Source organism: Loxodonta africana, chromosome 4, assembly GCF_030014295.1.
Source record: "Loxodonta africana isolate mLoxAfr1 chromosome 4, mLoxAfr1.hap2, whole genome shotgun sequence".
Classification (NCBI taxonomy): Eukaryota; Metazoa; Chordata; class Mammalia; order Proboscidea; family Elephantidae; genus Loxodonta; species Loxodonta africana.
In genome coordinates, this window is record NC_087345.1 from 141,598,963 (window position 1) to 141,617,154 (window position 18,192).

At 47.9% G+C, this 18,192-nt stretch overlaps 1 protein-coding gene across 1 annotated transcript; it reads right to left on the reverse strand.

Annotated features, from left to right (window-relative positions):
- Positions 1-10,339: 10,339 nt before the first annotated feature.
- Positions 10,340-17,430, reverse strand: TMEM121B (transmembrane protein 121B). The gene has a single exon (XM_023548977.2). The coding sequence runs from the start codon at positions 15,722-15,724 to the stop codon at positions 13,967-13,969; it is 1,758 nt and encodes a 585-aa protein (XP_023404745.2). The 5' UTR covers positions 15,725-17,430; the 3' UTR covers positions 10,340-13,966.
- Between the last annotated feature and the right edge of the window lie 762 nt (positions 17,431-18,192).

Consider the following 18,192-nt stretch of genomic DNA (forward strand, 5'->3'; position numbering starts at 1 on the left):
TAATGAGCCATGTGCTGCAGAGAAGTGCTGTTGCCCTGCTGAGGACCAAACATACCGGAAGCCACCTCAGATTGTTTTTGGGAAGAGGTAGGATAGGAATATGTGACAAGTGAAACCTAACAGCATTCAGCAGGGAGAAAAATCTGGACTCCTAGCTACATTTTGGCAGTCAGTCAATAGGAGAGCTGTGGCAATGAAACCCCCCTGAGCTCCACACTGGAGTCCAGTGACAAAGTGAATTGAGGTGTGAGATAGGGAGGACTGCAGGGGTGGCGGAAGGAGTTGGGAGGGCAGTGAAAATCCACACAGGCCTTTGCGGGGAAAGTGTCCACTGTGCACTTAAAGGTTTAAGGTTCAAAGTCAACACTTGAGGAGACTGTAAGGCATGGTGTTTGAAGGAATTGTTCTTGAAGTGCCTCCTTGGAGTAAACTGATGGCTTCTGTCTCTCTGGGGCCCTGAAGGACACATGTGGATGCTGGCTGACCCTGCAATAGAGTGTTGTCCGTTACCTACATCTGAGCCCTTAACTATCATCTGGCAGATGATTCTAAAGCATGATGGGAAACCAAATGTAATGGGTGTGTGCGTGTGTGCGTGTGTGTGTGTGTGTGTGTGTGCAGGCCTATGAAGGACAGATTATCAACAAAAGAATGAATAAATTTGTCAACTGTGCTAAGAATTTCTAGTGGTTATTTTGAGTCATATGTTACTAGAGGTCAACATGCTCCTAGTTGGAGTTCTTTCTTGTAGTGAGAGTTTGCCTAGCAGCAGCGAGGCCACCAAAGCCGGAAGTCCCAGACCATGTGTGGCCCATACTGAGCCCAACAGCAGCAAAAGACCAGGTGAGGGAAAAAAGGAACTGAGTCCTCCCAGCCACCAGCCTTTCAGGCTCCATCTCCTTTATCCAGTAGTCCTGGAGGTGGGCATCTTTAGGTCCAGATGCCTACCAAGCTTTTGGTGACATTTCCCCAGCTTCCAATAAGCACTTTATATGTCCAGGGTTTGCAATACCCTGAGGACTTTTCCCTAGATGGAGCTGGAGCTCTGCCTGACAGTAAAATGGCCTTGACGCACTATAGTCATAGTTGTTCTGAAGCACACTTTCCATTTTGATTCCATTTCTCACAAGCCTTGAATTCTAACTTTGCTGGCCTTTGAGGCCATACCGATAAAGGTCCTTAGTAGGCATTGTCTGTCATGCCTCCCTCATCTCCAGGGTTGCGGCTTTTTTTAGAAAAACCATTAGTGTAATCCACCACATAAATAAAACAAAAGACAAAAACCACATGATCTTATCAATAGATGCAGAAAAGGCATTTGACAAAGTTCAACACCCATTTATGATAAAAACTCTAACCAAAATAGGAATTGAAGGAAAATTCCTCAACATAATAAAGGGCATATATGCAAAGCCAACAGCCAATATCACTCTAAATGGAGAGAACCTGAAAGCATTTCCCTTGAGAACGGGAACCAGACAAGGATGCCCTTTATCACCACTCTTATTCAACATCGTACTTGAAGTCCTAGCCAGGGCAATTAGGCTAGACAAAGAAATAAAGGGTATCCAGATTGGTAAGGAGGAAGTAAAGCTATCACTATTTGTGGATGACATGATCGTATACATGGAAAACCCTAAGGAATCCTCCAGAAAACTACTGAAACTAATAGAAGAGTTTGGAAGAGTCTCAGGATATAAAATAAACATACAAAAATCACTTGGATTCCTCTACATCAACAAAAAGAACACCGAAGAGGAAATAACCAAATCAATACCATTCACAGTAGCCCCCAAGAAGATAAAATACTTAGGAATAAATCTTACCAAGGATGTAAAAGACCTATACAAAGAAAACTATAAAACTCTGCTACAAGAAATTCAAAAGGACATACTTAAGTGGAAAAACATACCCTGCTCATGGATAGGAAGACAACATAGTAAAAATGTCTATTCTACCAAAAGCCATTTATACATATAACGCACTTCCAATCCAAATACCAATGTCATACTTTAAGGGGATAGAGAAACAAATCACTAATTTCGTATGGAAAGGAAAGAACCCCCGGATAAGCAAAACATTACTGAAAAAGAAGAAGAAAGTGGGAGGCCTCACCCTACCTGATTTCAGAACCTATTATATAGCTACAGTAGTCAAAACAGCCTGGTACTGGTACAACAACAGGCACATAGACCAATGGAACAGAATTGAGAATCCAGATATAAATCCATCCACGTATGAGCAGCTGATATTTGACAAAGGACCAGTGTCAGTCAATTGGGGAAATAATAGTCTTTTCAACAAATGGTGCTGGCATACCTGGATATCCATTTGCAAAAGAATGAAACAGGACCCATACCTCACACCATGCACAAAAACTAACTCCAAGTGGATCAAAGACCTAAACATAAAGACTAAAACGATAAAAATCATGGAAGAAAAAATAGGATCTACCCTAGGAGCCCTAATACAGGGCATAAACAGAATACAAAACATTACCAAAAATGATGAAGAGAAACCAGATAACTGGGAGCTCCTAAAAATCAAACACCTATGCTCATCTAAAGACTTCACCAAAAGAGTAAAAAGACCACCTACAGACTGGGAAAGAATATTCAGCTATGACATCTCAGACCAGCGCCTGATCTCTAAAATCTACATGATTCTGTCAAAACTCAACCACAAAAAGACAAACAACCCAATCAAGAAGTGGGCAAAGGATATGAACACACATTTCACTAAGGAAGATATTCAGGCAGCCAACAGATACATGAGAAAATGCTCTCGATCATTAGCCATTAGAGAAATGCAAATTAAAACTACGATGAGATTCCATCTCACACCAACTAGACTGGCATTAATTCAAAAAACACAAAATAATAAATGTTGGAGAGGCTGCGGAAAGATTGGAACTCTCATACACTGCTGGTGGGATTGTAAAATGGTACAACCACTTTGGAAATCCATCTGGCATTATCTTAAACAGTTAGAAATAGAACTACCATACAACCCAGAAATCCCACTCCTCGGAATATACCCTAAAGATACAAGAGCCTTCACACAAACAGATATATGCACACCCATGTTTATTGCAGCTCTGTTTACAATAGCAAAAAGCTGGAAGCAACCAAGATGTCCATCGACGGACGAATGGGTAAATAAATTGTGGTATATTCACACAATGGAATACTACGCATCGATAAAGAACAGTGACGAATCTGTGAAACATTTCATAACATGGAGGAATCTGGAAGGCATTATGCTGAGCGAAATGAGTCAGTTGCAAGAGGACAAATATTGTATAAGACCACTATTATAAGATCTTGAGAAATAGAAAAAACGGAGAAGAACACATACTTTTGTGGTTACAAAGGGGGGAGGGAGGAAGGGAGGGAGAGGGTTTTTTATTGATCAATCTGTAGATAAGAACTGCTTTGGGTGAAGGGAAAGACAACACTCGAAACAAGGAAGGTCAGCCTAATTGGACTGGATTAAAAGTAAAGAGGTTCCCAGGATAAAATGAAAGCTTCAAAGGTCAGCGGAGCAGGGGCTGGGGTCTGGGGAACTTGGTTTGAGGGGACTTCTAAGTCAATGGGCAAAACAATTCTATTATGAAAACACTCTGCATCCCACTTTGAATTGTGGCGCCTGGGGTCCTAAATGCCAACAAGCGGCCATCTAAGATACATCAATTGGTCTCAACCCACCTGGAGCAAAGGCAAAGGAAGAACACCAAGGTCACACGACAACTGAGAACCCAAGAGACAGAAAGGGCCACATGAACCAGAGACCTACATTATCCTGAGACCAGAAGAACTAGTTGGTGCCCGGCCACAATCGATGTCTGCCTTGCTAGGGAGCACAACGGACAACTCCTGAGGGAGCAGGAGGCCAATGGGATACAGACCCCAAATTCTCATTAAAAGACCACACCTAATGGTATGATTGCGACTAGAGGAATCCCAGAGACAATGCTCCCCAGAACTTCTGATGGCACAGGACAGGAACCATCCCCGAAGACAAATCATCAGGCATGAAAAGGACTGGTCAGTGGGGGGGAGAGAGATGCTGATGAAGAGTGAGCTAATTAAATCAGGTGGACACGGGAGAATGTGTTGGCAACTCTTGACTGGAGGGGGGATGGGAAGATAGAGAGAGAGGGAACATGGCAAAATTGGCACGAAACGAGAGACTGTAAGGGCTGACTCAATAGGGGGAGAGCAAGTGGGAGAAGGGAGTAAGATGTATGTAAACCTACATGTGACAGACTGATTGGAATGGTAAATGTTCACTTGAGGCTTAATAAAAATTTAAAAAAAAAAAAAAGCTTTATTGAGATATAATTCACATACATACAATTCACCCATTTAAAGTGTATGATTCAGTGACATTTGGTATATTCACAGTTACACAACCATCACCACAGCCAATTCTATCACCCCCAAAAGAAACCCATCACCCCTTAGTCATCACCTCCCTAAGCTCCCCCCGCTATTTTCCCCAGCCCTAGGCAACCACTAACCTATTAAAAAAAAAAAAAAAAAACCAAACCCATTGCCATCGAGTGGATTCTGACTCAACAACCTTATAGGACAGAGCAGAACTGCCCCATAGGATTTCCAAGGAGCAGCTTGGTTAACAGCTGAGCTCTGAACCACTGTGCTACCAGGGCTCCAAATTCTGGGCATTTCATATAACTGAATCATACCATTCTCCAGGGTTCCTCGCCCCTTCTTTATTTAATGTCATTCCCTTGTTGCTCCACACATTCCCTCCCCTCTTCCTGAGAGCCCTCGATCTCACACTGGTCTTTGCTTATCACAAGTGTTGGAAATTCTGTCAGGCTGAGTGTGGTGTCTGCTATCACTCAAATGCTAAAAGTTTCAAGAGCATATGTATCAATGCCATGCCTTTATTTTTGTATTCTTCTGAACCAGGGCTAATAAAATCCTGTTTCCCCTAGAAGAGTCAAACCGAGAACAGATACCCTCCACACTGTGGCTTTCCCATCTCTCTGGTCCCTCTCCTAAATGGAGTTCAGCAGAGGTGGCTCATGGTGGGCAGAAGGCACCACAGTCAATGGGTGACCCAAGACCTGCGATGGAGTACACACGCCACTATGCAAGCTTCCAACTCAAATGTCCCTTTCCATGACCTTTTCCTGCCAGCTGTCTTGATCCTAGTCAAACACACACAGGAATAAATTATGTGTGAGTTGGTGATCTAGACATTGCTTGACGTCTTACAACGGCTTGCAAATTTGATTCTAAACCAGTTTCTCTTTTCCACTTAGGAAGGTCCTCAGAGGTATTCAGATTTTGAAGGGGTTTTATTCAGTCACTTAAACATGCATTCCACAGTTTGAGCTGAGATGCAAGGGTATGGTGAATTTTACTTATTTCCTGATTATCTTTGAAAATTAAATAGGGGATAAGGAAGAAGATTACTTACAATGCAATGGGGACTTTTAATCCTATAGCATTCAGACACTGCAGTCGGCGTTCTCCCTTCCCAAACAAATATGGGACATGCCAGGCCCTGATCCACCCCAGCCCTACCTGATAAGACCTGCCAGGTAAGGACTGTAAGCTAGGGTGGCCACCAGGCCATGCAGGAACGTAAAGGCCCAGGAAAGCTTTGTTGTTGGTGCCGTCCACTCGTTTTTCGACTCGTAGAGGCTCCATGTTACAGAGTAAAACTGCCCCACAGGCTTTTCTTGACTATAATCTTTACAGAAGCAGATCACCAGGACTTTGTCCCACAGAACCTGTAGGTAGGTTTGAGTTGCCAACCTTTCCGTTAGTAGCCAAGCTTTTAACAGTTTGTACCACCAAAGCTCCTTTATCTCAGAGTAAAATGCAGAACCATGTTCCCGCCGGGCCTCTGTCTCACAAGTCAAGCATGTTGGAGAGGTTGCCTATAAAGAGACTTTGTGATCCACAGGGTTTTCATTGATTTGCAGAAGTAGATCGCCAGGCCTTTCTTCGTAGTGATACTCATTAGCTCATTTAATCGTCAAAGCCGCCCCTCTTGTTGAAAGTCCTACAGCTTCCTTAGATCTCATTGTCTCTTTGCAAAGACGAGCTCTGCAATCTGATCTGGGTCAGAGCAGTTGATGAGCCTGGGGCACTCTTTATCCAGCCTCTTTTCCTGCTGATATTGTTCTTTCCCTCTAGTGTTTACTGTTCTTAGCTTATAAAAGAAATATATGCTGCAATGCCTGGCATAGAAGAGGAGCTCAATAAATGTGTTGACTGAGTAAATATACTCATTGTGGAAAAACTGAAACAATATAGATTCTAGAGATTATATGTTCTAGAAGAATGTATAATAAAGCAGCCACCACTCTCCATCTCATGGGTATTAACGGTGTGCTCCTATTGCTTTCTACCAGGATGGACCCTGGGTGGATGTCCGCTTCCCACAGCTGACCTCCAGATCACTCCTAAATGGCTTCCAGTTCTATCTTCTTGATCCTGGCCTCTCCCCAGCTGTCCATGCCCCGCTGCCTCTCCCAGATCCTGGCATTGGCTCCACACTCTTGTCCTGTCCATTTTGGTTGATTAAGGCAGCAGGGTCACCCTGTTGGGCTGGCCTTGTCCATGGGAGGAACATGGAATTCCCTCTCATGATTTGAAAATAGCCATTGAAAACCCTATAGAACACAGTTTTATTCTGAAACACATGGGGTTGTCATGAGTCAGAATCAACTTGATGGCAACTGGTTTTTATTTTTTAAGAAGTCTTGCCCAAACACTCCTCTCTCACCCTGGTACCTAGGTTTCTATCCTAGGAGTAGCCCCCTAGGTAATTATTACCTTAGTATGAATTTACTTGGTGTCCCTGGGTGGTGCAGACAGTTAACACACTTGATTGCTAACCAAAAGGCTGGAGGTTCAAGTCCACCCAGAGGCACCTCAGAAGAAAGGCTTGGCTATCTACTTCCAAAAACTCAGCTCCTGAAAACCCTATGGAGCACAGTTCTACTCTGACACACATGGGGTCACCATGAGTCAGAGTAGACTCAACAGGAACTGGACTGGATTATGAAATACTTTACTGGATCTTTTCCTCTCTGATTTGAGAGGAAGAAGATACAACAGTGGCCTTAGAGGAGGAAGAGAGTGAGCAGAAAGCCGAGGGGCAAGATGGGCTGGCTCCCTACTTTGGCCTGTGCCCTCACATGTTTCCCTCCTGTTGACATTTGCTCATCAGGATCTATCGCACAATCTCACACAGAAAATGAAAACCAGCCCCTGGTTTTCAGCCAGAACTGTAGAGCTGTAATGGAATAGCAGCTGAAGTCTGAAGGCTGCCTGGGGTAGTGCAGAGGCTTTGAAGGCACACAGACCCAGGCTCAAACCTGAACTCCCCTCTTGGCTGTAGTGCTATATGCAACAGGCTACGTCATCTTTCTGTGCCTCCGGAAAATGGAGATGAAGCTACCTTCGAGGTGGCTGTGAGGATTAAGTGTGTATCACTAGGAAGAAAGGCTTGATGATCTACTTTTGAACATCAGTCAGTGAAAACCCTGTGGATCACAATGTCCAGTCTGCAACGGATCATGGGAATAATATAGGATCAGGCAACGTATAGTTCTGTTGTGCACGGGGGTCGCCAGGAGTTGGGGCCTACTCGACAGCAGCTAACAACAACAACGACAAAGATATGCATCAGGCCTGGTACAGTCAGCCACATGATATATTGCAGTGCTCTTCCCTAGGGCCAGCACGGTAGGTCAGACTCAGCCCTGAGTGCGGTCCCCAGCATTGCCCAATCATGAATAGATCACCCCTATGCCTGTACTTCACCTTTCACAAAGTGCCTCCAAGTGTGTGCCAGCTAACCAAAATTGGTGAGAGCTAGCTTGCTTAACTACATAAGAAATTTATAACATACTTAATCAAATTAATCATTTTATTTTGTATCTAGATTTAGGAAGAAACGAAGACATGATCTTATGTTGTTCTCGAATTATTTTATGTGTTCTATTTTTCTCCCATCGTGTTTATAAGTGTCTTGAAGGAAAGGACCATTTTTGCCTATGTCACCTCACTTAATTCTTACCACAGCCCTGTGAGGTAAGTAATATTACTCCTGTTTTATAAATGATGCAAAATTCCAGGAGGTCAGGTGATTGCCCAAAGACACACAGCTAGTAAGAGGCAGAGCAAAGCTCAAACTCCTGGGCTCTTCCCACCAACCCCCACCCCCCAACCCCCGCCGAGATTGCGCCTCACTTGTCCTACTAGGTCAAGGAGGCTTGGTGGTGCAATGATTAAGTGCTTGACTATTAACCCAAACATTGGTGACTCAAACCCACCCAGTGGCTCTGTGGGAGAAAGGCCTGGCAATCTTCTTCTATGAAGATTACAGCCAAGGAAACCCTATGGGGGCACCAAAGAGGACATTCAAATGGCCACCAAACACATAAAAATATGCTCAGCATCATTAGCCATCAGAGAGATGCAAATCAAAATGAGTTCCATTTCACTCTTACAAGGATGGCTAAGGTAAAAAAAAAAAAAAAACTGAAAACAAAAAATGTTGGCAAGTATGTGGAAAATTGGAATCCTTACCCATTGCTGGTAGGAATGGAAAATGGTACAGCTGTAGTAGAAAACCGTGTGAGTGGTTCCTCAAAAAACTAAAAATAGAACTACCATATGACCCAGCAATTCAACTCCTAGGTATATACTCAAAGACTTGAAAGCAAAGACTCAAACAGGGACTTGTACACCAATGTTCACTGCAGCACTACTCACAACAGCCAAAAGGTGGGAAACAATCTAAATGCCCATCGACAGGTGAATGGATAAACAAAATGTGATACATTCATACAACAGAATCCTACTCAGCCAGTAGGAGAAATGAAGTCTTGATACATGCTACAATATGGATGGAGCTCGAAGACTGTGCTGAGTGAAATAAGTCAATCACAAAAGGACAAATATTGTATGACCTCACTAAAAAGACAAGAAAAGGCAAATGTAATAAAGAACAAAGTTTATTAGTGGTTACGGGGGTGGGGGGAGGGATAAAGGGGGGATTAACCATGATGCAAATATCGCATTGATTAAGGGTAAGGTTGCACAGCCAATTAATGTAATTGCTATCTATAAGTTGTACACCTGTAAAAAGCTGAATTGACAAAAGTTGTGTAATAGATATATTTACAACAATGACCAAAAAAAAAAGAGTAACTGCTGAGGCTGCTTATGCACAATCAAAATCTTCATGGGATTTATTTTCTTGGTTTGGAGGTTTAGGGTCATGGTTTCAAGGATTAACCCAGTTAATTAGTCTAAAAACTGGTTTAGTGCTTCTGTTCTACCTCCTAGTTTGTTGCCTAGTGCCTGGGGGTCTTAAAAGCTTGCAAGCAGTCATCCAAGGCACAACAATTGGTCTCTATTCACCTGGAGCAAGAGAGGAAGAAGGAGAATCAGGAACAAAAGGAGGATACAGAGTGTGTGGCTAATTGCCTCCATGAACAACTGCCTCCTTTGCCATGAGACCAGAAGAACTGGATGGTGCCTGGCTACCATTACCGAACACTTTGATCAAAGAGTCCATAGAAGAATTCTGATCAAAAGGGGGAAAATACAAAACGGAATCTCAAAATCTCATTGACTCCAGACTTCCTGGAGCCATGAAGGTTGGATGAACCCCTGAAACTATTGCCCTGAGATAATCTTGAAACCTTAAACCAAAAATATCCCCTGAAGTCTTCTTAAAACCAAACAATAGTTCAGCTTAGCTGGCAAAAAAAATGTCTGTCTTGAACATGATGTTCTTTTAAGAACTATCTATATGGGATCAAAATGACAACAGCAACTTGAAGGATTAGATAGGAACCTTAGGGGGCAGTGAGTTTATGTTAATGGGGCAGGAACAACTCAGAAAAGAAGGGTGAGAATGGCTGCACAACTTGAACAATGTAATAATGTCACTAAATAGTACATGTAGAAACTGTTGAATTGGTGTATGTTTTCCTGTGTGTATTCTCAACAATAAAAACCTTAGGGGACAGCTCTACCCTGTCACATGGGGTTGCTATGAGTCAGGATAACTCCATGACACCCAACAACAACAGCCCTACTAGGTCAGACCTTGTGGAGCCTGTGGAATAGGCAGATGCATCAAACTTTAGGGTAACAACACAAAGCAGTTTGAATAGTACTGGCTGTCTCTGTGCTTAAAAAAATACTATAATTTTATTTTGGTGCACGCCCAATGTTCTGCCATAGACATAATAGCCCTCTTTGTGTTTAAAAAAAAAAAAAAAGCATGGCATTTTTCTTTCTGTTCGTACATAAGAATTCATGCTTCTGGCTGGGGCAAGGACAATAGACGAGGGCAGAGTATTTGAAAATTTAACATGCCCTAGTGGGGCAAGGGCCTGGGAGCCCAGATAGTGCATTGAGTGTTTCCTACTTTGGTAAGCTATTGGAAAAAAAAATGAGAGAGAAAGCCCCGGTGAGTGGGGAAATCACTTTCGGGCTGACAGTCCTTCTAAGTTAGCCATGCTATATAAAACCTGGCTGGACACCCACGAGGTCATGGTCAAGGCCACACTGCTTCCCTGAAGAGCATACCAACTGCCCAGAAAGAAATAGCCAAGGTGTATCCACAATGTTAATACAGACCTATAAAATGATGGCAAGTGTCACAGTGACATTTAAGAATTTAGTTAGGGAAACCAGGACAGGAAAGATCTTGAAACAAATCACACAGAAAGCTTGTCACAAGTCTCAAGTTTTTTATTTTCAGAACAGTCTGGTTTTATTTTTAAAAAGAGGAGGAAAAAAAAGCTGTGATAGATGCTAGTGAGGTGCCACTTCCCTTTCCTTCTTGGCTCTGGCTGTCAGCTAGCTCTCTTCCACAAAAACAGAGCCATGGCACGTTAAAACGGAAAAGGTCCATTAGAGAGGGTCTAGTCCAACTCCCTTCTAAAACAGATAAGGACTTGGAGGCTCAGATGGGGGAACACCTTACTTGCTCATATGTTAGGGACAGATAGGACTAGAGTCTCAACCAAGTGTTCTTCCCTGTGAACCATCTACTGGCGTCAGCCTCAGATGAGAGGGCACCCTCTGCTTATTAGATCCCTGGGCACCACAGATCTCAGATTCAATCCCTGCATCACAGATGACCCTAGAAGCAAGAAAAAGGAAACTTGAGGGGTCATTTCTTATTGTGAATGGAGTAAGGGAAGCAAATGAAAAGGATCTCAGAAGGAAGGGACTGGCCCCCCTGAGCACAAGGTGCTTGCACCAGATGATTGAAAGAGGATGCTCGGGGTGAGCTGAAGGCCAGAGAGGGCCTGAACAGGCCTGGCCTTTGCCAGAATTGGCCCACTTGCCATCAGTCTCTTGATGTACTCAGGAAAGTGGCAGTTCATCGGAACCTATCACAGCCTCCCACCAGAAAACTCAGAGATTGTACAGCCAGTCACTCAGCAGGGAGACCACCGTCTAAACAGTAGAAAGGGGGTGGGTAGGGGCCAGCCAGTGGCCGGCCATGGCTCAGACACAATGTCCTTTCACGGTCACTGAGATTAGGTAGCACAGAAACACAGCAAAGCTGGAAAGAGGACATGGGAACAAAGGGAGCAGCTATTGAGGCCCACCCAGGGCCAGGGCCCCAGAACCTTGAGCACATGGAATTCAGAGGGAAAGGAAAGGACTTAGTAGGGGGAGGAGAGAAGGCAGGAAAAAAATTAGTTGCAAAATCCAACAAGCTAGTATTGGACCTAGTGGGGCGAGGGCCTGGGAGCCCAGATAGTGCATTGAGTGTAAACATTTCCTCCCATCATCCTCCCCTTTGAGAGTAGGGGGAGACTCAAGAGAACTCTGGTAAAACCATTGGCCCCTCTTGCGTCTCTGCCTACGTAGACCTTTTCTGCCAGCAAGCCCACAGGAAGTTGGGGACAGAAGAGCCCCAGTTGGCCCTTTGTTCTGAGCCAGTCCCAGTTGGACCAAAATAAAATGGGACCCTTGACATGGGCACCAAGTTAACGGTCAGTGACGTGGCACCCTTGGCCCCTCGCTGTAGTGAGGGCTCTAGAGACAACCAGAAACAGTGCAGCTATGACAGACCCTGCAATTCCACCCCAGCCCAAGTGCCGGCAGCCTCCTCTCTGCTCTCCCAGCCAGTACAGAAGAAGGAAATATTCCCTAAGTCCACACTGACTGGCTTCCCTCCTCTCCACCTTCACAGAGAGCATGATGACTAGGGCTTTAGAGATCCATAAACTCAAAGAATGTTAGAGTTGGAAAGTAACTTAGAGATTACTCATCCAACCTCCTCATTTTCAAAGGTGAGAACTCTGAGATTCAGAGAGTAGAAGTGATGGGTCGTTCATAGCTAATGAGTGAGAATCAGAACCAGGGTCATGTCTTCTTGTCCCTTGTTCAGGGTTTATTACACCACACTAAACTTCCCAAACATAAGAAGGGAGAACTGGAAACAAAAAATCTTAAAATATTGCCCCATCCCATCCTATAGAGGGGTGGAGGAAAGTGAGTATTTCTTGGCCTTGTTCCCTATGGGCCTCCTGCACTCTTACCTCCCCGAAAAGAACATATCCTGCCCCAAAGATTCCAAGAGTGACATCCCACATCAAGACTACAAGTGGGCAATCCCTGGATGCCTCTTGTTACTAACCTCAACAAGAGGAACACTATGGAGGAAGGCTGGAGAGGGGTGCCTAACAGCACTACCGCCCACCTTACTCCATTCGCCTGCCTTTTACCTAAAGATACCCTTAACCAGAGCAGGGGAGAAAGGTCACCACCACCCTTTCTGACCTTCACCATGCTTCCTAGAAGGACAGGTGGTGGATTATGTTTCCTACTCCCTTGGCCTATGAGAGACTCAACTTCATATCCATCCAGGAACCCCAGTGAAGCCATTGCTCTGACCTAATCAGCACCAAGCCACAGGAAGGATAAAAGCTCTGAGTGCAGAGGAAGGGACAGAGGGAGGGCAGGCCAATGGCTGATACTCCACAGACCCTGTAATACTGGCACCAAATCCCAGCTGGATCCAGTGGCCACGTTGAATGCAACTTCTGAGTATTTTGTGATTTTTGTTTTTGTTTTTGCAAGCAGCATCAGTACATGATGCAACACGAGTTGAAAGCACAGAGGTAGAAATGTTCACTCACCCAAGCAAGGGTGCAGTTTGGTCCTTAGAGTATGGACCCCTCTACTTCCCGAGCTGAGAAGAGAGGAGCAGGATTGAGGAAGAGCCTGGGCGAGCTTCTCTCTTGGAGGAGAGTAACTGGGCAACTCCCATCAGCCCAGCTCTTTCAAGGAATTCATGGCCACAAATTCAGGTAGGAAAGAGGAGATGGTGGTATGTGTGGTGGGGAGGTCTGGGCCTCCCCAGGCGTCCTACCCATTGCAAGGGACCACAAGGTGGACACAAGAAAACAACACTACACACACACACAGGGACATACACGCTGCATCCACTATCAGGAAGATATCCAATAGACACATCAGGGGAACAGCGAATTCTGGGTTAATTTCAAGGTGTGGGACAAAATGGGCACTAACCACAGCCTAGAAGAGGTTGGCACTTTCAAGCAAGGAGGAAGGCCCAATGCCCAGCACCTCCTGACTAGCCATCCCTTCCCTTCATTCTCCCTCACAATGAATGGGAATTAGGGTGGGGGTGAGAAAAGCAAGAAGCAGAAGTATCCAGCCCCTTGGAGGTTAGGATCAGGGCAGGGTATGGAGAAGGGAGAATAGGGCAAGAGGACCTACCTCCCTCACCATTAGCTTCTAGTCTCCCTTCTAGCAGCCTTGACCCACAGGGTGCAGAAGGACACTCTGGTCCTTAGCCCTATTAACAGTTACCTCTTCCAAAGGAGTCTGACCAAATCTGGGTGAGAGAAGGACCGAAGTAAGGGAACTGGGGACGCCCTACTCAAAAGCAAGGCCCCGTGGCTTTATCCCCCTCAGTTCTGGGAGGCCACAGCTAGGGTGTTTACATAGCCATGGGGGCCCCCCTCATTCTCCGAGATGCAGTGGCCCAGTTGGGAGCCTCCCTGAGGTGGTGGTGGTGGCGGTGGAGGAGGCGGTGGGGCAGGGGGTGGAGCGCCATAGCCTACCCTGGCCCGACTAGGAGAGGCCCGACTGCCCCGGTCCCAGCAGCCCTCCAGTGCCTCCAGGCCGCGGCAACTGAGAAAAAAGAGGTTCTTGAGCATGAAGATGGAGAGGGGTTGCTGGTAGCTCACTACGAGGAGGCAGCGCAGCGCCAGCAGGGGCACGTCCACAAGGCAGCCGCCCAGCAAGCGCAGGAGGCGGCTGCAGCTCCCGGGGCCTGAGGCTTGGCGCCAGGACGAAGCTGCCACGGCTGCTGCGTTGAGCTCATAGAGCCAGAGCACCGGCGAGGCGAGGGTGAGGAAGTAGACCGCAATGAGCAGGTAGCGCAGGTGCGCGGGCAGCGGGACGCGGCCTTCTAGCATCAGCTCCACCAGGGTGAAGCTGTCGAGCAGATCCAGACACGTGCCCAGGAAGCAGCCAGCGGCGCGGTGCTGCTGGGGCTGCAGGAGCAGAGGTCCCGCCGAGCCAGGGGGGGCGCCAGCCTCGCTAATGGCCCGCACCAGGCTATAGAGCAGAGGCACCGACAGCGCCATGGTGAGGCGGAAGCCCGTGGTGCCGAAGGGCGCGCGCAGCTCAATGAGGTCCAGGATGGACGTGCCCAGGATGAGCACCACCTTGGGCGTGAAGGCGATGGAGTAGATAAGCCAGGCCAAGTATGCGAAGGCAAACTCGCCAGCCGTCCCGGCCACTCCCAGGCTGCCCCCCGCGCCGCCCACGCCCCCGCGGCCGCCGCGAGCCTTGGCCCCGGCAGAAGCGGCCGAGGAGGCGGGCAGGTGCAGAGGTGGCGCGGCGTGGTGGTGGTGCTGGTGGTGATTGTGCACACCGCTCGCCGGGCCGCCTCGACGGCCCCGGCTGTTCTTGGCGAAGAAGATGGCCCAGCCCACCACCACCACCAGGTCAGTGGCGATCCAGGAGCACCAGTACAGGTCGGTGACTGCAATGAGGTACAGGTCGAGCAGACCGCCCTGCGCCAGGAGCAGCACCACGGACAGCGCCTGGTAGCCCCAGCGGCAGCCGGGGCTGGGGGCGCAGCAGCGTTGCCGACCCCTGCGGCCGGACCGGGCCGGGCGGCCGCAGCAGCAACAACAGGAGCAGCAGGAGGCGCCACTGCCTGTCCCAGTGCCTCCAGCGCCCCCAGCCGAGCGACCCCCGGGGCCCCCGACGGCCCCGGCCGCTGCACTCCCGCCGAAATCCGCGGCTGTCATGCTGCAGGAGGAGGTGGGCGTGGAGGTGGAGGACGAAGTGACGGAGGAGGAGGAGAAGGCGGTGGTCGCGGGGTCGGTGGCTGGGGCGCCCCCCTGAGCCGGGGGCCCAAGGAGCCCGGCAGCAGCGGCGGTGGCTGGCACCAAGGGCTTACTGATGCTCTCGTCGTCGTCCTCTCGCTCGGCGCCCGTGCTGCTGCTGGGGGAGCCGCCGCCGCCCCCGCCGCGTCTGCGGCCGCCTCCCCCCCTGCTGGTGCTGGTGCTGGTGCTGCTGTCGCCCGAGCCTCTCCGGCCGCGGGAGGAGCCCCCCCGGAGGAAGAGGGGCTGCAGCCGGGCGGCGGCTGGGGGCGGCGGGAAGGAGCCGGACAAGGAAGAGATCGAACGGGGGTTGCCGAGCGCTGGGTGCATTGTCTTCTGAGGAAGTCCGGGGGCTGCCCAGCTGCTCCCTCCCCGGCAACCCTGGGCTGGCTAGGCGGCCGAGGGGAGCCGGGGCCAGCCGCCGCCGCCTCCTCTCCAAAGGCTGGGACTCGTACCCGGGTCGGACAGCAGCGAGATCCGGACTGGAGCTACCGGACTGGGCAAGCCAAGCCCGAGGTAGCTACGAGCCGGGGAAAGCGCGGTGCTGAGCCGACCAAGATGACGGCGGGCGGGGCGGGGGCGGGAACGAGCCCAGGCGGGGAGGAAAGGGAGGCTGGCGGCGGGGAAACCAGGACTGGATTCAAGGGGGAGAGGAGGAGGAAAGAACAGAGAAGGAGAAGGCCTGGCTCGCTGGATCAGCAGGAAGACAAAGGGAGGTGGGGTGGAGAGCCCTGTAAACCAGGAGGGTGAGCTAGGAGGAGGAGGCAGCCGCCAGGATGAGGAGGACAGGGTAGGGCAGGCGATGGGAAGACCTACACTGCACACGGGATTCCTGGAGAAGTGGCTCTCAGGAGCCACCAAGTGAACCACTTGGTTTCAGTGTAGACCAGGCCCCTCGGAGCACCAGGCTCAGGCAACAGGTTCAGTCCTCTGCATCAGGTCAGTCGCAGCATCTTTTGCAGGCAGCAGGGCAGCTTTGGCCCCTGCCCTGTCTGTGCTCTTTCCACTGGGCCATCTGCCTCTCCCTAAAAAAAAAAAAGAAAAACAAGTGGCCAAGCCAGACTAATAAAAAGGACCAGCAACGGCAGCCCCAGACACATATTTCTACAAATTCATGTACTCTGCACTGACTTCAGTGAGCCACCCTTAGGGAGGTCCCAATTTCCAATAATGGAGCTATGCCTTGAATATATATAACTTGGGAAGAGAGAACAAGTAAAAGATTTGTTCAAGTGGCCCCATCCATGTGGAGCTTTTGATATTCTCAAAGATCTCTAAAACAGGGATTAGAAACGAGAGGAAGATGTATCTAGCAGAGAGGAAAATAAAGGGGCATTTAGAGGTACGGCACCTTGATAAAAACAAAGGCCTAAAGGGAGCCGTGGTGACTGTGACAACTCGAAGCAGTAGACAGAAGGCACGGTCAGAAAAATGGTGTCAGTGGGTCTGCACCAAGGAGCTTGGGAGCTCATGAGGACTCCCCCCATGGACTTAGTCCATGACTGGGCCTGGATATCTGGGCAGCAACTCAGGAAGGCCCCAGGTGGAAGCGATGGCTTTAGGGTATTTGGTGAGAAGGAAGTAAGTAGAGCAACTGGGGCTCAAAACAGATCTGAGGCTGATGTGTAATGCAAATATCCCATTCCCAGCCCCATCAAAGCAAGGGCAGTAGCTTGCCTGATGTGTAATGCAAATATCCCATTCCCAGCCCCATCAAAGCAAGGGCAGTAACTTGCCTGCCTCTTTCTCCTCCATATACTTCAGGCTACATGCCCTGGCCTTGATTGCTCTTCCTGCAGCTGGAGCTCATTTTCCCACATAGCACCCTGCACCATGCAGTATGAGGGAGCGGATGCAGTGGAACGGCAGTGGTTAGTTGGCCCAGGTCTTACCCCTTCCTGGGAGTGAGTCATGACCCTAAATCCACCTCTTGCGTAAAGGTCAGTTTGAGCTGAACCTGTTTCTCTAGCCTCTCTCTGGGAGGCCAGTCTGTACAACTAATACCTGATAGATGAGGGGTTTAGAACTTACAACCTACAGTATTTCTACTGCCCCCCCTCCCCCCAGCACACACAATCTTTGAAAACTTCTATGCTCCATCATCATACAAAGCGGAGCAGGTGTGGTGGTGGGAGCATTCCCTCTGGGGTCAATGGTCCCAGCTCTGCCACTTAACAGCTGTGTGTGATCTTGAACTAGTTATTTCACCTCTCTGAGTCTCAGGTTACTCAACTATAAAAAAGGGACAATACTAAAGAAGACCTAAATAAATACATCTTCATAGATAAGAAGACAAAATATTATGAAGATGTCAATACTACCCAAAGTGATCTACAGATTCAACACAATCCCTATCAAAATTCCAACGGCCTTTTTTGCAGAAATGGAAAAACCAATTCTCAAATTCATATGGAGTTGCAAGTGGCCCCAAATAGCCCAAACAATCTTGAAACAGAAGAACAAAGTAGGAAGGCTCACACTTCCTGATTTCAGAAAAACACTACAATAATCAAAACAGTGTGGTACTGCCATAAGGACAGGCATAAAGAACAATGAAACAGAATTGAGAGTCCAAAACTAAACCCAAACATCTATGCCCAACTAGTGCTCAACAAAGATGCCAAGGCCATTCAGTAGGGAAAGACTAATTTCTTAAACAAATGGTTCTGGGACAACTGAATTTTCACATGCAAAAGAACAAAGTTGGACCCACACCTCACAACATATACACGAATTAACTTAAAAAATAGATCAACAACCTAAATACAAGAAATAAAACCATAAAATTTTCTTAGAAG

What these genes read in the sequence shown, in the direction of transcription:
- TMEM121B (XM_023548977.2), bottom strand. Translation starts at nt 15,724, where the DNA reads ATGCACCCAGCGCTCGGCAACCCCCGTTCGATCTCTTCCTTGTCCGGC.